The sequence below is a fragment of the Canis lupus genome, chromosome 1 (assembly GCF_003254725.2).
Source record: "Canis lupus dingo isolate Sandy chromosome 1, ASM325472v2, whole genome shotgun sequence".
NCBI classification, from domain to species: domain Eukaryota; kingdom Metazoa; phylum Chordata; class Mammalia; order Carnivora; family Canidae; genus Canis; species Canis lupus.
Window position 1 is genome coordinate 106,277,203 of NC_064243.1, and position 22,087 is coordinate 106,299,289.

General features: G+C 56.9%; 2 protein-coding genes across 3 annotated transcripts; one reads left to right on the plus strand and one right to left on the minus strand.

Annotated features, from left to right (window-relative positions):
- Nucleotides 1-1,585: 1,585 nt before the first annotated feature.
- Nucleotides 1,586-12,621, plus strand: LOC112645102 (uncharacterized). Its single transcript, XM_049109468.1, has 3 exons — nucleotides 1,586-1,599; nucleotides 2,621-11,725; nucleotides 11,876-12,621. The coding sequence occupies exons 1-2, from the start codon at nucleotides 1,586-1,588 to the stop codon at nucleotides 3,678-3,680; spliced, it is 1,074 nt and encodes a 357-aa protein (XP_048965425.1). The 3' UTR covers nucleotides 3,681-11,725; nucleotides 11,876-12,621.
- A 2,790-nt stretch (nucleotides 12,622-15,411) lies between these two features.
- On the minus strand, nucleotides 15,412-22,068 carry EMC10 (ER membrane protein complex subunit 10). Of its 2 annotated transcripts, XM_025424146.3 has the most exons (8): nucleotides 21,829-22,068; nucleotides 20,796-20,868; nucleotides 19,771-19,880; nucleotides 18,782-18,886; nucleotides 18,258-18,439; nucleotides 17,953-18,046; nucleotides 16,972-17,058; nucleotides 16,657-16,742 (listed from the first exon to the last, which is right to left on the minus strand). In XM_025424146.3, exons 1-7 carry the CDS (start codon nucleotides 21,940-21,942, stop codon nucleotides 16,972-16,974), a joined length of 765 nt encoding a protein of 254 aa, XP_025279931.1. In that variant the 5' UTR covers nucleotides 21,943-22,068; the 3' UTR covers nucleotides 16,657-16,742. The 2 variants fall into 2 exon arrangements, with proteins under 2 accessions (XP_025279930.1, XP_025279931.1); XM_025424145.3 differs by lacking the exon at nucleotides 16,972-17,058 and having other exon boundaries at nucleotides 15,412-16,742; nucleotides 21,829-22,066.
- Between the last annotated feature and the right edge of the window lie 19 nt (nucleotides 22,069-22,087).

Genomic DNA, 22,087 nt, shown 5'->3' on the forward strand with positions numbered 1-22,087 from the left:
ACCCCCGGAAGCTGCCACTGTGTTCTGTTAGGAGGGGGAGGGCAACCAAGCTTATTCATCCACTGGCCTTGAAACTGGGAAATGATCCCATGTTATGGGGGGAGGGAGGATGCCATCCGAGGGTCTTGAAAGGTGGAGGAGGAAGCAGGAAAGGAGAGTCCGTAGGAAACCTGGCGAAGGAAGCAAGTCAGAGATGCTATGTGGTGAGCAGCTTAGGGGCCAGACGCCAAGGGGCCAGAGCAGGGACACAGAGGCACCCCTAGGGGCTAAAGTGGGCCAGGAATCAGACTGACACCCTGACTCCAGCCCAGTGAGGCTCATTGGACTTCTCTCCTCCGCAAGTGGAAGCGAATGCATGTGTGCTGTTTTAAGCCATTAATTTCATCAGAGCAGCCACAGGAGCCCGCACAGCACAGGTAGATTCACTTAGGACAGTTGGAGCCACAGTTGAAGCAGGGGAAGTGGGGAGGAAAGGCATTCCAGGCTGAGGGAACAATCAGTGCAAAGGCCCTGGGGAGGCTGCTGTGGCTGGAGTGAGGCTGGTGGGGCAGGGTGGGGGGAGGAGGTGACAAAGGGGGAAGACCAACCCTCAGGGATTTGAGCAGGAGGAGGACAGGCACCCATTTGGTGTCTTCTCTCCACATTCTCACCTGAGCGAGACCCTTCCTATTCTGTGGCCCCTCCCCAGGGCCATCCATCCCCTTGCTGCAGCTTCCTTGTCCGGTTGGCCATTCACACGGCTCCCCTGGCCCCCACCTCTGGATCTGATCTACACAGCTGAAGCCAGGCACTCGCTCTCAGGCTGGGAGGAAGACACAAAGGGACAGGAAGCCCCAGTTCAAGGGGCTTTAAGAGGGACCTCCAGGGGGCTAGAGGAAGATGGGGGACTGGCTCCAGAAGGCTGAAGGGGGCTCTCCAAAGGGCCAGTGTGGGAAGGAAGGGGGCCATTCCAGAATGGGAAACAACTCTGAATGAGCTCTGGAATCCAAGGGGGGCAACCGCTACTGGTCACTGACCAGGTGACTAGGGATGAGGGTGGGTCCCTGCCAGGCCCCAGGCCACAGGGCCTCCAAGGGGGGGCCTGAGGGCTGGACCTTGTCCAGGACAGCAGGTGGGGGCCACCAGGGCGGTGACAGGTCTGTCCTGGGTTCAGAAATCCCCCTGGGGTGGGGGGAGCAGTGTGGCGACAACCTGGGGCAGGGAGCCCTGGGAGGAGGCCGGATGGGAGAGGATGGAGGCCAGAGCTGGTCCCTGGGGAGAGAGAGGAGGGACACAGTCCAGGCAGCTCTGCTCTGCTGGGCTGTGGAGGCAAAGGCAAGGGGGAATGAGGAGGGCATTCAGGGGTCTGGCCAGGGGATCCTGGGACAGATAAAGAGTGGTTCGGTGAGCTCAGTGGGATGTAAGGGATGTGACAGATCAGATGATATGGCGGGGGTGGGGGTGGCAGGGGGGGCTGGTCAGGGGCTCTGGAGATGGCTTCAGGGGTCTGGAGGAGTGTATGTGAGCCTGGGGAGGGAAGCAGATAGGGCAGGGCCTCTTTTTTCGGGGTGGGCAGAAATGGGGGACCAAGAGACATAGGGAGGCCATGGGTGGGGAGAGGTAGGTGGGCCCCTGTTTGGGGCCTGGGTCCCTGACTCCACCTCAGGTTGGGTTCCTTCGGGACAGCAAATATCTCGCAAGGACACAAGCTAAACTCTGACACCAGAAAGAAGGTGGGGTGCAGATAGAGCAGGTGCTCGTGCTCGTGGAGCCAGCTGTGACGCTGAGATGTGGACTTGGCCAGTTCTGGTTCCAAGACTTCTGGAGGTCAAAGGGGAACTTGTAAAGCACAAAGTCAAAGAGCATATTAGCAACTGTTGGGGTCCCAGAACACCCCAACTATGGGGGCAGCCCCCACATCTGCCATGCCTGGTCTCTGCCTCTCCCACACCTGGGTCTCTGACTCCCTGTCTCTCCCTTTGTGTCCCTCTCTTGGTCTCTCTCAGACTCTGCCTCCTGGGTCCCCTATCTTCCCCCCACCCCCACCCCCACCGCCTACCCTCTGTGCCTGCCAGTGTCCCCTGGTCCCAGACAGCCTGGCGGGACTCCCTGAGTGTTTCTATTCTCGGGCCTGAGTGACTTCCCCAGGTGCCTTCCCAGCCAAGGCCTAATATGGTCCGAGCAAGGAGCCGGAGCTGCAGCTCGGGGTGGGACCTGGAGAGGGGGAGGGGGCGGGGCGGGGTCCGGGCCCCCTCCCCTCCTGCTCTCACCTCTCCAGCGCTCCCCCTCCTGCGCTCTGCACAGGGCTTGCCGTCCCCCCTCCCCCTGCAGAATGCACGACCCCCCCTCACTAGCCCCACCTGCTGGGGGGGAGCCCCTGCTCCCGGGTACCAGGCAGGACCCAGGCTGGTCCCAGAGCTCCGCGGGGGGTGGGGGTGAGGGGCTCCCCAGGGTCCCAGGCCGCCCGTTGGGGGCGTGTCCCGCCAACCCGCAGGGGCGAGGCTGCAGTCACGCGACAGGTGCAGGGTGGGGTGACAGCTGTCCCCGCGCACCCCAGTGCTGACAGCTGAGGCCCGATTTAGCTCTCGGAGCCGGGGGCTGACCAGATAAGGTGTGTGTAGGGGGGTGGTCCCGCCCCCAGGCGCCCCTTAAATTGTCCACGCGGGCCTGGGGAGCGGCCGCCGCCGACGCCAGGTGAGAGGGACCGGGCTCCTTCCTCGACTTCCCCGCCGTCTGCCCAGCGGCTCGGCCCATTCTCTCTCTCTCTCTCTCTCTCTCCTTCTCCCTGTCTCTTACTCTCCGTCCCCGTCTCTCCCCGCCTGCCCCCTTCTCTCCGTGTCTCTCTCTCCCCTGCCTCACCCCGTCCTTCCCTGTCTCCCTCTCGCTCCGTATCCCTCCGCCTCCCCGTTTCTACATCTCTGCCTGCCGCCCTAGCCTCCCCCTGCTCGCTCCTCTTCCTTCCGTCTCTCTCCCTTTCCATCTCTCTCCAGCCCTCTTACTCCCACCCCTGTCTCTCTCCTCTCCCGCCTCTCCGTCCCTCCCCCCTACTTCTCCTGGCCTCAGTCTCTCCCTCTTTCTGTGTCTTGCCTCCCGCCTCCCCGCCCCCCGTCCCTCTGTCTGTCTCCCGTCCGCCTGGTTCCCCCCGTGCCAACCCCACCCCAGCTTTCGACGGAGGCCGCCAGGCCGTCCGCGGTGGTTTCTGCTCAATAAAGCTGTTCTGTCCTCACTCTCTCGCTCCCCTCGGCTCCTCCTTTCTCTCCTCACCCCTCCGCCTCAGATCCCGGCAGGTCAGGCCCGGGTCCTCCCTCCCAGAGCCTGAGCGACAGACCGAGACCGGGGCCGGGGTGGGGGGAGCCCCAGAGCGGGTGAAACAGAGACCCGAATGGGGGCTTCGAACCGCGGGGGGAGGGAGGGCGGCGGGACCCGGAGACGCAGAGGGACGCGCACCGGAGAGTGGGGGGCGCAGAGACCGACAGCGACTCAGAGCCTCCCCAAGACACAGCAGCTCCCCCCGTCCCCCATGCCGCCCCCCCCTCCCGTCCCCAGGCCGCGCCAGGCCCAGGACAAAGCGCCCTTGTCCCCGATTCCAGCTCGGGGCGGGCAGCTGGAGGGTGGGCTGGGCCCCAGGGGCGGGGCAGCCACCAGGAGGCCTGGCCTCGGCCTCCACCCTCAGACTCCCCCCCACCTCCTCCTCCTTCTGACCTCCCAGCCTGCTTTCTGCTTTGCCAGGGAAGGGGACCAGCATTTATGAAGCACCTGCTGTACGCACCCGAAATGCCTCCCTGGCTCCTCTGGCGCCCTCGGTTCGCCCTCTGTTCTTCCTGGGCTCTGGCCCCCATTCTGAGGAGGAAACGGGACCTTTTTTTTATTTTTTATTTTTTTTTAAGTTCCCAGTGTTTGTTTCCTCTGGGCCTGTGCTCGAGCTCTCTTGTCCCTTGCACCCTGATCCCTTGCACTTCATGACTGTCTGGTCTCCTGGGCCAAGAATGCACATTTGTGGAGCACCTACTGTGTCTTCGGAAATTTACAAACCCTGTCTCCTCTCTTACTACACCTCTTTCTCCCCCAATTCCTTTCTTCCCCCTCTCCTGATGGCCTCCCCTTTCTTTCTGCTCCCTCCTAGGGGAGGGAATGAACACATATTGAGCACCTACTGTATGCCAGGTAGTTTACACATCTTCTCTCCCTTCCTCACACCCTCTTCCTCTCCTGTTTCTTCTCTGTTCCCTCCTTGTGGTTCTGGGCTCTATGCTCTTTTCCGAGGCAAAGAAAACACATTTACTGAGCACCCATGGTAGGCTAAAGCAATCGCCTGTGCTTTCTCTCCTCTCAACCTATTTCACTGACCTGTGAGCTCTGCTACCCTCTGCTGCTTTTTGCTGTCTGCCAGGGAAAGAATTGGGCATTTATTGAGCACCTATTGTATGCCAGACAATCTCCTTATGCTCCTCTCCCCCTCAATTTTCCCTATTTCTTCATTTCTGCTCCATCTGTTCTTTCTTGGGGAAGAGAACAAGCACCTATGGAGCACCAACTGTATGCCAGGCAATCAACATCCCATTTTATCTCCTCTTGCCTCTCTCCCTGTCCCCCTCTTGCTCTGCCAGCTTCTCCCTTCCCTATGTTCTCTAGGCCCTCTTTTGGGTGAGAAAACAAGCATTTACCAAGCACCTGCTGTGTATCCCACGATTTGCCTGCACCGCCTCCTCCCTGTGTCTCCTCTCCGTTGCCAATTCTTCTCGAGGTCACCTCCTCCCTTCTGCTCCACCAGCCTCTGGCTTTCTCTGCCCTCAACCTCCTCAGCCAACCTTCCTTTCCCTTCGCCTGTACCTGCACCTTCCTTTCCATCTTGTTCTCTCTCCCCCTCTAGGAAGCCAATGTGCATTTATTGAGCGCTTCCTGTGTACTCACAGCCTAACCTACACACTCTCTCTCTTCTTCATTTCTTCACCTGGGCTTCTCTGCCCTGTCTGCTCTCTGCCCTGTCTGCTCTCTCCTGGGGGAGGAAATAGGCATATATTAAGCACCTACTCTGTGCTGCTCCTTCATATCCACTGCCTGTCATTGCTCGTCTCACAGGCTCTGTTCTTCCTTCTCTCCTCCTCTCTGCTTCCTTCCCTCCTCCAGGCTGCTTTTTCTGTGCTCACCAGCAGGAAGGGGAATGGCCATTAAGTGCCTACTGTGTGCCCACTGCTTTACATGTATTGTCTCCTTCCCTCGCAACTTCTGTTCATTGTCTCTGCTGGAACTTCACCTCCCCACCTTTCTTGTTTCTCCTGGGAAAAGAATGCATACTTAATAAGCACCTACTATATGCCCAGCAATTTCCACCAATGACTCTTTCTCTCTCTCTCTCTCATTCTCCTCAGGCTGTCTTTCCTCCCATTTTTCCTCTGTGGTGGTTTCTTCACCTTTCTGACTTGTCTCCTCTCTCCTGAAAATAGGAGTGGACATTTATTGAGCACCTACTGTGTGCTTGCCCTTTATAAGCACAACCTCCCTTCCTCACAATCTCCTTCCCCCTTTCCCTTCCTCTCTGCTGCCTCCTCTTCCTTCCTGCTCTCAGTGCTCTCCATTAGGAAAGGGAAGGGGCACTAATAGAGCACCAACTGTATGCTAGGTAATTTACACACACTGACACCTCTCATTAAAACCTTCTGTCCTGCCCTCCCTCTTCCACTCCACTGGCTTCTCCCTCTATTTCTTCCTTCTCATAGTGGAAGCTCTGAATTTTCTAGGCAGAGGGGATTTAGGGGCACTCTAGGAGTCTCAGTCACCATCACCAGAGAAGCAGCAGATCATCTTCCCCCCCACAGAGATGGTGACAACAGATTTGGGCTCCCATTTGATTTCTTCATCAGAAAAAAAAAATGTGGATAATAGTCACTCTGTGGTATAGAGGAGGGACAAAGGAACTGAATTAAGAACAAGAGAGAAAGTAATATAGAAAGTACTAGAACAGAAGATGGGAGGCATTGATTCTTCTGGCCATTAAACCATGAGTTACTATCTCTCCCGGCCCTGCCTCAGGGCACCCTGCACATGGAGCAGCAGATAAGGAAACTGAAAGTCAGAAGGGGAAGGTAACTGGCCTGCTGTCCCCCTCCATCTCTCCCTTTCCCTTGCTCTGTCACCCCACCCCCATTCTCTTGCGTCTTCTCTTTTCTTATCTCTCTCTGACTCTCTTTCTGATTCTGACTCTCTCTCAGACTCTGCCTCTTTCTGACTCTCTCTCACTCAGATTCTCAGACTCTCTCTCAGACTCTCTCTCTCGTACTCTGTCTCTCTCTCAGACTCTCTCTGCCTCCCTCTGACTCTCTCTCTCTGTCTCTCAGACTCCTCTCTGACTCTCTCTCCCTCTCAAACTGTCTCTCTCTCAGAGTCTCTCAGACTCTTTCTCTCTTTCAGACTCTCTCTCAGATTCTGTCTCTCTCAGACTCTCTCTCAGATTCTGACTCTGTCTCTTTCTCAAACTATCTCTCTCTCTGAGACTCTCTCTCTTAGACTCTCTCAGACTCCTCTCTGACTCTCAAACTGTCTCTCTCAGACTCTCTCTCTCTGTCTCTCTCTCGGACTGGACTATCTCTCTCTCTCTCTCTCTCTTAGACTCTCTCTCTCTGACTCTGTCTCTCTCTCTCTTTCTCTTAGACTCTCTCAGACTCCTCTCTGACTCTCTCTCAAACTGTCTCTCTCTCAGAGTCTTTCAGACTCTCTCTTTCAGACTCTCTCTGTCTCTCTCTCAGATTCTCTGTCTCTCTCCAACTCTCTCTCTCTCTCTCAGACTCTGACTTTCTCTGTTTCTGTCTCTCTCTCGGACTGGACTATCTGTCTCTCTCTCTCTCTCAGACTCTCTCTCAGACTCTCTCTCTGACCCTGTCTCTCTCTTTCTCTTAGACTCTCTCAGACTCCTCTCTGACTCTCTCTCAAACTGTCTCTCTCTCTCTCAGAGTCTCTCAGACTCTCTCTGTCTCTCTCTCAGATTCTGTCTCTCTCAGACTCTCTCTTCTCTCAGATTCTGACTCTGTCTCTGTCTCTCTCTCAGATTATCTCTCTCCCTCTGAGACTCTCTCTCTCTCTCTTAGACTCTCTCATACTCCTCTCTGACTCTCTCTCTCAAACTGTCTCTCTCTCTCAGAGTCTCTCAGACTCTTTCTTTTAGACTCTCTCTCTGTCTCTCTCTCAGATTCTCTGTCTCTCTCAGACTCTCTCTCAGACTCTGATTCTGTTTCTGTCTGTCTCTCTCTCTCTCTCGGACTATCTGTCTCTCTCTCTCTCTGAGGCTCTCTCAGACTCCTTCTCTCTGACTCTCTCTCAAACTCTCTCTTTCTCAGACTCTCTCAAAGTCTCTCTCTTTTAGACTCTCTGACTCTGTCTCGGATTCTCTGTCTCTGTCTCTCTCAGACTCTCTTTCAGACACTCTCAGACCCTCTCTCAGATTCTCGCAGACTGTCTCTCTCTTTCCCTCTCTCAGACCCTCTGACTTTCTCTCTCTCTTTTTGACTCTCTTTCCATCTCAGACTCTTTCTCTCTGTCTCTCAGACTCTCTTTCTCTCTCAGACTTTCTGTCTTTCTCTCTCAGACTCTCTCCCCCTCAGAATCTCTCTCTCTGACTCTCTCTCTGAATCTCTCTCTCTCTCAGACTCTTTCTGAATCTCTCTTAGGTTCTCAGACTCTGACTCTCAGATTCTCTCTGTCTCTCTCAGACTGTCTCTCAGACTGTCTCTCTCAGAGATCTCTGACACTATCTCTCTCTGACTCAGAATCTTTCAGACTTTATCTTAGATTCTCTCTGTGTCTCTCTCAGAGATCTCTGACTCTCTCTCAGACTCTCTCGCTGACTCTCTGACTCTGTCTCTCTTTCGGACTCTCTGTCTCTCACTCAGACTCTCTCTCTCAGATTCTCACTCAGACTCTCTCAGGCTCTCTCTCTCTGATTTTCTCTCTGAATTTCTGACTCTCTCAGACTCTCTCTGAATTCTCTCTTAGACTCTGACTCTCTCAAATTCTCTCTCTCTCTCAGACTCTCTCTCTGACTCTGACTTAGTCTCTCTCAGAGATCTCTCTCCAACATTCTCTGACTCGGATTCTGTCTCTCAGACTCTGACTCTCTTTGTCTCTCTCAAAGATCTCTCTCTCTCTCTCTCTCAGACTGTCTCTCACTCTCTCTGACTGTGTCTCTGACTCTGTCTTTCAGACTCTTTCTCAGACTCTGACCCTCTCTCTGTCTCTCTCAGAGATCTATGACTCTCTCTGTCTCTCTCTGACTCTGTCTCTCTGACTCTCCCTCTGTCTTTCTCAGACTCTTTCTCTCAGACTCTCTGACTCCCTCTTAGACTCTCAGACTGTCTCAGACTCTCTCTCTGTCGCTCTCAGACTCTCTCTTTCAGACTGTCTCGCTCTCTCTGACTCTCTCAGATTCTTTCAGACTCACTTTCTCAGACTCAGACTCTCTTTCTGAATTCCTGTCTCTCCCTCAGACTCTGTCTCTTTCTCTCCCTCTGTCGCTGTCTCTCAGGCAGTCTATGAATGTCTCTCAGAGATCTCTGACTCAGACTCTGTCTCTCTCTGACTCTAACCTTCTCTCTGTCTCTCTCAGAGATCTGACTCTCTGTGACTCTGATTCTCTCAGACTCTGTCTCTGTCTCTCTCAGACTCTCTCTCTGTCTCAGAGATCTCTCTCTGACTCTCAGATTCTCTCTCTGATTCTCTCTCTGACTCTGACTCTCTCTGTCACACGTTCTCTCTCACTCTCAGACTCTGTCTCTCAGAGATCTCTCTCTCAGGCTCTCTCCAATTCTGTCTCTCTGAGATCTGACTCTCTCAGACTCTCCCTCTCTCTGACTCTCAGACTCTCTCCCTCTCTCTGACTCTGATCCCCTATGTCTCACTCATCTTTTTTCTTTCTCACCTGTTCCTCTGTCCCCCACCTCCCCCCTTCTCTCTGCCTCGTCTGTGACACACTTTCCTCCTCACACTAGTTTCTAGTTTCTTTTGCTCACACCTTCTTGATTGTGTCCTCCTCCTCTCCCCTTCCTCCTTCCCTTCCCCCTCCTCCTCTTCCCCCTCCGCTCCTCTCGCTCCTGACCTGCGTCTCTCCCCGCACACCCTCACGCGGGTTTTCTTTACTCCTGTCATCGTGTTCCTCCGAGTTCCTCGTTAGTTCCCACACACTCCCCCATCTCTCCGGAAACGTCGCGCTTGCCCTTCTGCATCTCTGTCCGCCCACCCCCAGCCAGTCTGGCTCCCTGTCCCTGTCTGGGAGCTCGTCTCCTTTCCTCAGGACTCGAGTCCACCCCACGCCCGCTGTCCCGCTGCCCCCTCGTCTACCCGCCGCGTGGCCCCGGAGGTGAGGACGGGTCTTGTCCCGGGCGCGTCCGGGTCCCACCGCAGCGCCGCAGCCGCGCGGCCTCCGCACCCCGTCCCCGGCTGCCTCTCCGCCTCTCCTCTGCCTCGGCTCCCGGCCTCCGCCTCCCTGATGCCTGCGCCTCACGCCGGCCCGCTGCTCTCCTGGTTGTTCCTTGCGCTCCCCGCTTCCCGCTCTCTCTCCCTCTCGACCCTCACACAAACACCGGCTCCCCCCACGCCCCCACCCCGTCTCTCCCCTCCACACTCTCACTGGGCTCTTCCTGTGCCTTCTTTCGTTCGCTCTTTCCCTCCTCCCTGCTCCTCCGTCTTCTCCCCGCCGGGGGCCTTCCCGCCGCGGCGCCTCTACCCCGCTCCACGCCCCGTCTCTCCCCCTCCCATTTCCCCGAGGCTTCCTCACCGTCTCCGGTCTCTCGGTCTCTCTTCCTCCCACACCTGCCCCCTGCCCCCCGCGGTCAGCACCCCTGCGGACACCCCCCGCCCCGGCCGCCTCCAACGGCGGGGAGGCCCCTCTGGCACCAACGGGGCGGGAGGGGCGCCCCGCGAGCTAGTGATACGCGTCTCCTGCCTCCGCACAGTGGCCCCGTGATTGATGTTTCCACGCGACTCCCGTCACGTCCCGCCAGCGCCCGGGACCAGCGGCCTGCAGGTCCCCGCAGCTCCTCGCGCACCGGGACGGGGCTGCACGGGCGTCACCTCCCGGGAGGCTGCAAACCCTCCCTTCCCTCTCGTCGGGCTCTAGCGCCGTCGTTCCTTTGGTCCCCTACGTCTCCCGGCTCCTTCGGCGCGCCGCGGGCTCCGCGCCGCTTCCCCGGGGTGGCGGCTGACGCGGGAGCCGTGTCTCCGCGGCCGGGCGTCACCCGCCCTTCGCTCTACCCTCGCTCTCGGGCTCCCCCGTCTCGTCGCGTCTCCCCGGACTCCCTCCCGGGCGGGCCGGGCCCGGGCCTCGGGGCGTGCGCGCGCCTGTGCCGTACCTGTCCGCGCGCGCGCCCGTGCCTGCCTGTGTGCGCGTGCGTGCCGTGGCCGCGGCGGGCCCCCTCTTCCCGCCCGCGTTCTCCTCCCCGACCCCCCCGTATCCCCCTCCTGCTCCTGTCGCGCTCCCGCCGCCCCTACACCCGCTGTGACACAGTCACCCCTCACTCCACACCTCACTCTTCTCAGCCTGGTCCTCGCGCGGCGCGCTCTCTCTCCAACCTTTTTTCCGCCACTTCTCTCACCTCCGCTCCCCGCCCCTCCCTCACCCCTCCTTTCTCAGCCTCTCGCCGCCTCTGCCCTGGTCTTCCCCGCCGGCCCGCTCTCCACGCTCCAGTGTGCCTTAAAAATTTTTTTAAAAAAGATTTTATTTATTTATCCTTAGACACACAGAGAGAAGCAGAGACACAGGAAGAGGGAGAAGCAGGCTCCATGCAGGGAGCCCGATGTGGGACCCGATCCCGGGTCTCTAGGGTCACACCCCAGGCCGCAGGCGGCGCCAAACCGCTGCGCCACCGGGGCTGCCCTCCGGTCTGCCTTTCTATCCTTTCCTGTTTCCCGTCTGCTTCTCTCCCCTTGCTCGGCCTGCTCCCCTGCCCGGCCCCGCTTGGCCTCGGCCTCGGCCCCCTGGCTGCCAGCCAGCTCTCCGCTCCTTCCTGCCCCTCGCCCCTCGGCCTTCTTACTCCGTGGCTCTCTCGTGGGTCTCAGCTGCTCCCAACTGCTCCCTGCCGCTCCGCACCACCCCCTTCTCGTCTCCCTCCTCCCTGCCCATCCTCTCTGCTCTGCCTTCCATTTCCAACTCTATCCCTCGGTCCCTCTCCCTCCTTCTCCTGCCCCCAGCCTCGCTCTCGGGTGCCAGGGTCTCCTTTCTTCTTCCCTTACGCCTCCTTCTCCCAGGACCTCCCCCCAGCCTATCTTCTCTCTCATCTCCTGCCTCCTTGCTCCCCTCTCCTGCTGGCTTCCTTGCCTTCTCTCCTGTCTTCTCTTTCCAGTATCTCTCCGTTCCTTTTCACCCTCTGAGTCTGTCACCTATGCTCCCTCTCCTCTCAGATCTTTCCCCTCCACTGGCCTCCTTTCCTCTGACCCGAGCCTCCCAGTCTCCTGTCAGCGAGGCTTCTGCATGCTCCACGTGAGCTCTGAGGTCCTTTCCCTTGACCGACCATCCCTCTCCCTCCCTGAGGTTCTGAGCTGACATCCTCCTAGGGATAGGTGCCGGGTGTGTGGCAAGAGCAGGGCTCCCACGCCAGGAGCCCCTGGTGGTGGAAGGGCCTTGGTGACACCCATTTTCTCTCTTTTCTGTCCTGGATGCTGGCCACTGCCCGGAGGAATGAGGCCTGCCACCCAGCCCAGGAAGGAGGACGTGAGGAACTGGCCCTGAGACGGGGTGTGAGTTGCCTAAAGAGATTTGCGTGTAAGTGGCAGGACAGACTGGCTGGGCCAGGAATTGGCTCCCTCTCCACTCTGCTGATCCCCAGACTCCTGTCTGAGCTTGGTGAGAAGGGGGCTGCCTCCTTTCTGCCCGGTTCTTCTCCCCAACCCACCACCATCTTTTCTTCCTCAGGCAGCTGCATGGAGCACTGGCATGGAGCACAAGACTTCCCGACTCCCCGTTCACAGATGAGAAAATCGACACCCGTGTTCTGGAGGACTGGCATCTACTGGGACAAAGGCTTCATGGAAACCCCGACCTTCCCAGGGGCCAAGAGCACCCCCACCCCGACCCCCCTGCAAGGCACTTCTTTTCAGCAAGAGGGCCATGTGGGCCTGACCTCCCCCAGAACACCCAGGAGAGTATCCTATGGGCCTGAGAGGCATTCTTGGGCGAGGTGGAATCGTTCATCACCACCAGCTGATGGAAGACGGGACTGTATCCCAGCTGTATTAGCTGCTGGGAATAGTCTCAAGCAAAATTCTGTAAAAGGGAACATTTTACTCCTAGTCAGTATGTAAACATCATAGCCCGCAAGTTCCTTGATATGTCAACCTAAACCTCCAGATGTCGTGTTTTCAACTCATCCCTTGGGTGGATTCTCTCCTGCACTGCCATGGAAATGTATACGTGACTACTATGGCAAACAAAGGAGAGTGGGATTTGGTTTACAGTTTGCTTGGGAGCCTGTTTCTAGGAACTGGGCCAGATCAAGTTTTCCTTTGCAATGACGCCATCATGCCTTGCTGAACGGAAGGTGGGTGCAGGCAAAGGTGACTGACTGCTGGCTAGAGGCCCCAGGGATTGGACCCTGATCCTCACCATGAAGTCTCTCTCTGATGGGTTAAATAAAGGAGCCTATGGAACTCTTTCCAAAAGCCACTTGCTACAATGCAAATCTGGGATAGGAGAGTCTTAAAATATTAAAATCAGCCTTATATATTTTAAAAAATTGCCTGTCCAAGTACACCTAAATAACAATATGGAACACTGGGCTGGGAAAGGGGTTTTCCTAAATGCCAGGGAGCTGGTAACATTTCACCGGGCAAAGGGCATCAAAAAGTGAGGATGGAGACTGGGGAGGGAGGCAGTCCTTTCACTGAGCATTTACTTTGCAGGTGCTCTTTCATCTTAGATAGACCAAGAGTCAGGAGGCCAGGGTGAGGGTGTAGGAGGAGAGAATGGGCACTAAGTTCCATGGAGACAGAGAGGGAGGGATATTGGGGTGTAGAAGGTGCCTGTAGCCTGGCTTGGTGGTATCTGAGGGACTCATTCATTAAGGCTGGGGGGTGCCCGACAATGAAACTGAAATGGAGGAATAGGTCAGAAACTAACACACCTCAAGGGCCAGGCTAAGGAGCTGGGGTTTTGTCCTGAGGGCACTGGGGAGCCATGGCAGGGCTAGGAGTAGGGGCAGCCCTAGTGCCAGAAGTCCCCTCCATGAGGCCAGGAAGGAGACTGGGCTGATGTTCCGAGTCGGGGAGGGGGAGGCTAGGGCTGGGGCCATGGGGACAAGAAAAGGGGTGAGGCAGGAAGGAACAGCAGAGTAAGGCACAGCAGTGCTCTGATCTGGGAGGCCATGTAGGTGGTAGCACCGCTTACTAGGGTAAGGACTCCTGGAGGAGCTCTGACTGGTGGTGGACAGGTGGCACCAATTCTCCCAGAGGCACACCCTAGAGAAGGTAGCCACGGGTCGGGAGACCGGGAGGGGAGTCTGGGCTGGAGATGGCTTTGGGGGTGATCAGCAAGAGCGGCTCCAGGGAAGATGGGAGGTGGCCGAGACCACCCTCGGCCAGTCCTCACCTGGCAATGTGACCTGCAGACACACACGCGCGTGTGCCAAATGATGCAGGCACGTGGGGATTCCCACAGCACTGCCAGAAACAGCCCAGAGGTCCATCCAGGGGGACCCTGAAATCACCTCTAAGCCCGCCACATCACAGGATGAGGACCCACTTTATATCCAAGATCTAAGATAGGAAAAAACTCTCCAGCTTATATAGGGAGGAAAAAAAAATAGAGCGACACACTTTGGTAAAACTATTTACATACATATCTGCTTGCTTATGGAGAGACTAGCTCCAAAGCGATGCACAGGAGGCTGGAAACTCAGGCATCCCCCTGTGAAGGGAACAGGTAGGTGCCTGGCTGGGGTGAGCAGAAGGCTCTTTGCTTTGGATCTTATGGCATCTTTTGAGGTCCAGGCTATATCCCTGGCTCCCCTGGTCAATAAGATGAAATCATCAATAAAATGAGCTCTCCAGGGACAGGCGAGAATTAGAAAAGTTTAATGAGGCCAGAGCCCCAAGGAGCCTGAACTAACTCAGACATTGACTGGAATATACCAGAAGATTAACTCTACTGGTCCCAGAGTGAGAGAGAGTCTTAGAGCAAAAAAGGCCATCAGACAGGTAAAGAATTCAATCCCCATCTACTAAAAATTGACAAAATGGACCCACAAATGCCTGGGGCAAGAAAGCACCTGCCAGTGAAACAAAGGGTTAGGAAGGCAGAGTCTGAACCCTGTTCACCAGGCAGCACCAGGGGGGCAATCTCAGAGGGGGAGCAAAAGAATTCACGCGGAGTAGAGAACACAGCACACGCTGGCTGAGAAAGAAATGCCAAGTCAGGGCACCTCTGGGACACTGTTTTATGTATTCAAGCCACAGAGAAACCGGTCAAACAATAACTCCCACTGCTGGCAGGTATGTAATACAACATAGTCAAAGAAAATACTGAGGAAGTACAAATAGGGGATGGTTTGGGACTCTTAGGCTGGGTCACAATGCAGCAGGGAGTGGCTTGGCGGGGTTGGAGGGAAGAGAAGGACCAGAGGAAGGGCCACCACCAGACAGGGATCTACAGGTACCAGAAAACAGACAGGGTGGCCTGAGGTGTCAGCAACATCAGACAAATCACAGGAGGCATTCAAAATCATAAATGCTGCCCTGGAACAATGGACAAGAACAGTTTTCAGGAAATCCCAGTGGTGCTACCGTGCTCCACTTCCCTCTTGAGACAGATGCAGAGCCTAAGGATGACATGGGAAAGTTTGAGCCATGTTGGTGCAACCATGGGGAAAGTGGCGATTGGGGTTCGCTCTGTGGAGGGCGACTCAGCAATATGAATCACATTTACAAATGCCACCTCCCTTTGCCCAGCCATTTGGGTTCTGGGGGTTTTAGCTTGGTTACATCTGCACCAGTGACAACAGTAACATCAGTAGGTGGAGTCCAGGTTGCATGAGCTCTGGTGCATGTCTCTGGTGGGACATAAAAGACAAGGCCACTCCCCCACTAGGAGAAGTTACCAGAACATACTGTGTAGGAGCCAAGAAGCAAGTCAAGTGCGAGGCAGTGTAAGGAATTCACTACTTCCATGTTGCAGAGAAAGGAGGAGAATGTGCGTCCCTGTTTGCCTGTGCTGGCAAACACACTAGGAGAGGAAATAAGCAAATCAAATGGGCGGGAACCCACCACGCACCTTTTATACTGTTTTAACGGTCGAGCCACGTGACTGTGTTACTTTTTCATAAGTGTTTCCAGTCTGCCACAGTCACTCCACTTCTGGTCACACGTCCCCAGGAAATCACTCAAACTCACCAAAGAGAGACTGGACAGCACTCGCTGTAGCGCTATTTATAACCATATCGAGTAAGACAATAAATGTTGAACATCTGGGGAACAGTTTAATAAACTGCCATAAAACACCATGGAGCATCACGCAGGCATTACAGCGACCGTGACAGCCGCTTCTGTGTGTTTCCGAGTAACGTGTGAAGCAAAGAGCAAGGTTCAATAAAGTCTGTACAGTAGGACTTCCTTGGAACCAAATCAACAGTTGGATTTGGTTGCTGGAAGTTGTACCTTTTCAAAACATTGATGTATTTCAATATATTGTCAATATTTTTACATAGATAGGGGGGGGGGGTGATAAATACGAAAGGCCAGGCAGTCCTCTCCTGGTGCCTCCTCCCAGGGAAGACACTCCAGACAGGGGAAGGGGTTCTATTTATATCATCCGGCCCTTGACTCTATACTAAAGGTTAGCTTGCTTTGTTTTCACTTTAAACACCATTTCTTGACACCTGGGTGGCTCAGCGGATGGGCATCTGCCTTCGGCTCAGGGCGTGATCCTGGGATCCGGGATCGAGTCCCACATTGGGCTCCCTGTATGGAGCCTGCCTCTGACTCTGCCTCTCTGCCTCTCTCTCTCTCTCTCTCTCGCTCTCATGAATAAATAAATAAATGTAAAGACAAAACAAAACACCATTTCTTCATGCCCCAAATCCTATGGAAGGCTTGGCATGCTGACAGGGCAGGAAAGCTAAAGTCCTGCTCAGAGCCATGGGCAGATAAAGGTCAGAGCAGGGTCCCAAGGCAGGGCTGCTGGGAGGAATGGGGCCAGCCTGCACCTGCTCTGTACCAGGCCCCTCAAGGGCACACAGGTGGGAAGTGCGTGGCCCCATCCAGTGTCAGACAAATTAGGAGGACCATCTAGTCCAGCCGGGGACAGGCAGGATAGGACCACGAACAAAGGCACAGAGGCTGGAGAGAAGTCGGCATGTTCCCAAACTATGAGGCTTGGGGGTGGGGAGGACAGACACAGGGTCAGAGCTGGAAGGGGAGCTTGAGCTTCACGCTGTGGGCAAGAGGAAGTCTTTGGGGCTCCAAAGGGACCACAGGGGCAGGAAGGGTGCACCAGAATCTGGTTACCCATCCACCCAGAGGGAAAGGACTCCTGGGGAGGGGTGTCCTCCTGCCCTCATGGGATGGAGATGGGAGGAGCTAGCAAATCCTTCTTGGGATGATCAAGGATAGGAGCACTCTGGGCAGGAAGGGAGTAGCCTGGATGAGAGAGGACCAGGGATCTGACAGGCCCCAGCCCCTCAGCGGCCACTGCCCCCACCACCACCCCCGCCACCACCCCCTCCCTGGCCCCCAGCATCTGGCGCTCCTGACATCATGAGGAACAGGACGACGGGAATGATGTACATCCACTGTGGGCCAGGTGGGAGGACAGGACAATGGACAGACAGACAGAGAGAGAGACAAAAAGAAGAGGAGTGAGTATGACTGCACTCCCCCCCCAGGCGGGGAAGGTGGGCAAGCCGGCGTGAGGGGAGGCCATGTGAGGGAAGGGGGCCCAGGTCCCCTACATTACTACAGGATAGGGAAGGGCTGGTGGGGTGCAGGGAGAGTAGAGGCGGGAGGGGGCTCAGTCCTCACTCAGGCCTCCTGCGGCGGCGGCGTGGGCCCCGGGGCAGCAGGACGCAGGGCTGTGAGCAACACGGCCCCCCCGAGGACGAGGTGCCACTGAGGAGGGAGGGGGCACAGGTCAGGACTGATGGCGCCCACGGGGAGGGCGGAACTGAGGCAGTGGGTTCCTGGTCTCTCTGCACCTCAGTTTCCCTGCAGTTCAGTTGTCAGGAGCTACTGGCAAACTAACTGAGGCCCCAAAGGCACCACACTCAAGGCAGTAGGCCTTGGCATTCTCCCAAACACAGTGGCCTCTGCTGCCCCTGCATTTGTCTCAGGTGGACCAGCCTTCTGCCCCGGTGCCCCCCAGCTCCTCCTACTTGCCCCAGACCAGCAGCACAGAAGCCCCTCTCCAGTTCCAGACCAGCCTCCTGAGCACCTCCACCCACAGCCCCGCTTCCCTAAGTGCCTCTCCCCAAACCCACTCTCCTTTCCAAATCTCCCCGTCCCATTGAAATCTCTGCCTCACTCTCTTCTTCAGCCTCGAAGCACTGGCCCAGCTCAGGCCTCACCCCAGCCTCTTCCCAGTACCAACCCCATCCCTCCCCTGACCACAGCCCTCCTCACTGCACTTCCAGACAGGCCTCGGTTCTAGACTGACACTGCCTGTACCCATCAGCCCCAGCCTGAGAGGCTGTCCCTGCTTCCCAGAACTGTCAGGCTCTGGGCTGGCCCCATCTGCTGAGCCTGGACACCCCATGACCGCTGCCAGTGAGCAAACACAGGCAGAGGCACGGCGCAGGGCTCCATGGTCCTCACCCACTCTGTCCAGGCCTTGGGCTCAGCCCAGGTGCCAGGGACATGGCCGGACAGACACGCCTGGAGGCGACAAGGAAGCCCCACACACAGGAGGCCTGGAGGATGAGGAGCAGGCCAAGGGCCATGGGAGAGAGCAGGGCAGAGGGGGGACTCAGGAGGGAAGGGAGCAGGGGCACGCAGAGCTCCACTCACATATTTGGCGAAAAAGGACTTCTGTTCCTGGGGGTTCTTGGCCTTCTGGGCCTGCTCCATCTCCAGACGCTCGATGAAGGCGGCTGTCTCAGGACTAAGGGTGGGCAGAGAAGGAGACAGGGTAAGGGGCTGGGGCCGCTGACAGGGACACAGCAAAGGCAGCAGCAGGATGGCTGAGCCCGAGATAGGGCTGTGGCCCCCCTGCCTTGCAGCCGTGCCCTGGCTCTGACCCTGGAACATCTGCACCCCACACACCCACACCGCACACCCTCACCCTGGGGCAACTGTGCCCTGTGTGTCCTCACCCTGGGGCAGTGGCGGGCGGCTGTAGGTGCACTGAAGTGTTGAAAAGTTCCAGGTCCACGTCCTCCACCTCGTGGCCCCTGCAACCCCCGGGGTGCGTCACCACTGACACCCCCACCACGTTGCCAGCCACGTCCACGTGCAGTGTCAGCTGGTCTGACAGGTGAGACTCCACCAGGGAACACTGGGGAGGGGGAGGGGGATGGGGTTGCCACCCAGACCTTGCCCACGTCCAGCCACCCATGCCTCCCAGCCCCTCTCACAGGGCCCAGAAGGATCTTTCAAAGCCCTCACGGTTCCCTCCTCCCTTGGACACGAGCCGAAGGGCAACAGCCTCCCTCTGAGGGCCCACACTGTCCCATTAAAGGGCCCAGCACCTGGAATGTCCCCCTCCAGCCCAGGAGACCCTTGGGGGCAGGGCCAGGTCCATAAACACAGGGGCACAGACAACAGAAGCCAGGCTGGGGCAGATAGGAGGAAGAAGGAGGGAGGAGAGAAGAGAGGATGGTCCCCATTGCTGACTCACCGCGGGGACAAAAGAGGAAACGTAGCCACCAGCTTCTGCGCCATCAGGGACCCCAGGACGCTGAGGGACCCGGACACGGTATAAGCCATTCAGGGCTGCCACATCCTGCAGGACAGAGGAGGAGGGTGGCAGGGAGAAGGATGATGTGTGGCCCACGCCAGGCCCAGACCAGTCCTGCTCAGCCAGCATCCCCTTCTCTCTAGCCCAGGACTTTTCCTAGTGGGTCGCCCTGCTGATGAGTGAGGCCAGGAGCCCCTGGGTGCTCCAGCTGGGGGAGAAGCCATCTTAAGGGGAGTAGAGCCCAGCCCAGGGATGGAGTGAGTCCCAGGGACACTTCCCTCAAACCTGGATCCAGCTGCACCCAGGCCCACCTGTACCTGGACTCGCCAGTCACAGGAGCAACAAATTCTCTTGGGAAGCAGCTGTGACAAAGCACCACGTGGGAACCCTACAGGAAGGCTGCTTGGGGTGGACCACTCCCCACAGGGAAGGTGTCCACGGGCATGTATCTGGCACAATGCAACCCGCCTCCCCAGCCACTACATCTGGTCAAAGGGAGAGAGTGGCAGCGGACTGTGGTAGCTTCTATGAGCTGTCTCTAAAAGACAGCTTCTCTCCCTGCCCCTCCTTTTTCTCCTCCTCTGGCCTACCGCACCTCCTCCTACTTGCACCATCCCTAGAGAGGACCAAGCCAGGCCTAGCCACAGCCCGGCCCTCGAGGAAGCCATGAAGGAGGCTATGGTAGAGATAACCATCCTCTGTTTAACTACAGCTCTTAGAGATCTCTTTCTCCTCCCAAGCAAATCTCCTCCTGAATATAAAGTATCTTGGCTGAATCTGGAAGGGTGAGAGGAGCTAACTATATGAAAACTGTGGGAGAAGGGGATGTGCTGGGCAGAAGAAATGGCATGGGTACGTGAGGCATGCATGTCATGCTCCAAGGCACAGGTTCCCCTATACCCCAGCCAAGCCCTGGGCCCCCTGCTCACCCGGAGCCGGCCCCGCTCCTCCTCGTTGAGCTGCCGCTGCGACAGGGACAAAGTGCCATCCTGCTGGTTCCAGAGCAGGGAGCCCCGCTTCCGAAAGTGAGCACTGTCATCTGTGGGGAGTCAGGGCTCAACAGCCACCCCACCACTGGGCCCCTCAACCCTTGCAATGACCACACTGCTTCCCCCTCCCAAGCCCCCATTTACCCACCTGCAAAGTGGGGACACCCTCCCATATGCTGCCCTCCTATCTCACAGGGCAGATGTCTGAACATCACAGCTCCTAAGCCCTGTCTTGGCCTTTCCATGTGACCCAGGGATAGTCACCTAATCTCTGACCTCAGTTCTCCCAGCTGCAAAATCCAGGGGCTTCCAACCAGTGGGCCACGTGAGAACCAGTGGGGCTTTCCCAGGAGGATGCCAGGGTCTGAGTCAGGGCTGTGGAGGGTCCCCACTTTAGTGTTTCTAACAAAAGCCCCAGACTTTGGGGCCTTGGACCTTTGGGCCATAGTGACATCTATGCCCTGGGAATCTGAACACCTGGATCATAGTTAATTAGGCTGAGCTGTAGAGTAGGGCCTAGCTCTACCATTCACTTACAGAAGGACCTTGTGTGGTACCCTGCCCAAGCCTCAGTTTCCCCTTCTGGAAAATGGTGGCTGTCTCGAATACCTCCTGCGTTGCATGACGCCTGTGAGGGCATTTGAGCAAATACATGCAGAGCAGCGAGTCCCTAGTGTGGGGCACAGGGTGACTGCTCTGAAAAGTCTGCTCTGAGGTCATTACTGCTGCACTGGCCTTTCTGAAACTAGGATTTGTTTCACAGGTAAAGGGAGTTTTTCAAAGGTAGAGTTATTCTCTCTCCTGCCCTCCCTGCCCCAATCTCCCCGGAATAATGCAAACACACTCTGGGGGCAAAGCTTTTAGTAGATGGATGGTGTGTCTCACATTGGGTGGCACCCAGACCCAACTTTTTGACTTCACATGGCACCGGGTAAACGCCCAGGCGAGGACGTTGCTGGACTCACCGATCTCGAATGAGTGCTCCAGCAGCAGCCCCACGGTGCCGCAGCCCTCACTCTCTCGACCTTCTGCTCCTGCCTGCAGGTGAGAGAGAGGTCCCTAAGTGAGGACTATCAGAGCCCTCGGCAGGGCAGGACCCAAGGACCCCAAGCCAGACACAGGCTGAGGAAGTAACCTTACTCTCATGTTCATATCCAAACACTGACACTTGCCCACGATTCCACCGGGAACCGTCCACTCATAAAAATTCATGATCTGGACGGTCCCTAGAAAGCCAAAGCCTGCAGAGAAGCGTCTCCTTGTTTCCAAGGCAACCATCTCCAGTTCCAAGGCAACTATCTTCACGCCTAACATCATAAACGTTCGCGGGTTAAAGGATACCTGCGCTTCTTCCCCAATCTAATATACAAGTAGCCTCGTTTTCACCTTAACAGCCACAATAGCCACGCCGCCGCCGGGATTCCGCCCCTTATCAAGTACATCCAAGGCTCCTCGCCGTGTATTTCTCCAAATCCATATTTCTCCTACCTCCGCATCCACCAACCACGCCCTTGCATCTACGCAACCCCTCACACCTGCGGAACCGCGGGGCCAGATTTTAATCCTTCAAATCAAGATCCCGCCCTCCTCAAAGCGTACTCAAGAGGCACAACTCTACGCGATCACTCCAGAGCCTCCCAGTCGGTTTCGTCTCTGCCGCCCCTACGTCTGATTCGCCAAGGTTCCGCTCAGGCCACACCCCCTCATGCATATTTAACGACTGCGGCTCCCTAGCGTTCCCTCGTTAACAAGCTGATCTTGCCGCAACCTCCTTCGGCGTGTCCTCGCTTTTAGAGCACGGAAAGCCAAGCTCTCGTCCGAGCCCCGCCCCCTCATGCATATTCACGAGCCAGACAGAGCCTTCCCAACTAGCCTCACTTTGACCTCTTCTTCCCTCTTGGCCGTGCAATGCCTCGTTCGCACCTTACCGGACCGAAACACCCGAGACCCAGGATTTTCGTCAGCCTCGCTCCCCGTGAGGAGCCAATGAGTACTCACCCCTCGCAGAGCGGCCCCGGACCGGCAGCCACTGCCCCGAGCCCGGCTGGGGGCTGCTGCCGCCATCAGCAAGAGCAGGAACAGCCGAGTAACCACAGCACCGGCCGCCGCCATTTTGACCCCCTCCCACTAGTCCCGGACGGGCTCGAGCCGGGCGCTGTGGAGCGGCGTGATCCTGAGCCGGAGCCAGTTCTTTGCGCCTGCGCGCCAGTTCTTTGCGCCTGCGCGCCAGTTCTTTGCGCCTGCGCACCAGTGCCCT

What these genes read in the sequence shown, in the direction of transcription:
- EMC10 (XM_025424145.3), bottom strand. Translation starts at nt 21,942, where the DNA reads ATGGCGGCGGCCGGTGCTGTGGTTACTCGGCTGTTCCTGCTCTTGCTG. An exon ending in GGAGCACTCATTCGAGATCG is followed by an intron (nt 19,881 to 20,795) that starts GTGAGTCCAGCA and finishes GACTCCCCACAG; the next exon opens with ATGACAGTGCTCACTTTCGG. An exon ending in TTTCCTCTTTTGTCCCCGCG is followed by an intron (nt 18,440 to 18,781) that starts GTGAGTCAGCAA and finishes CCCCCTCCCCAG; the next exon opens with TGTTCCCTGGTGGAGTCTCA.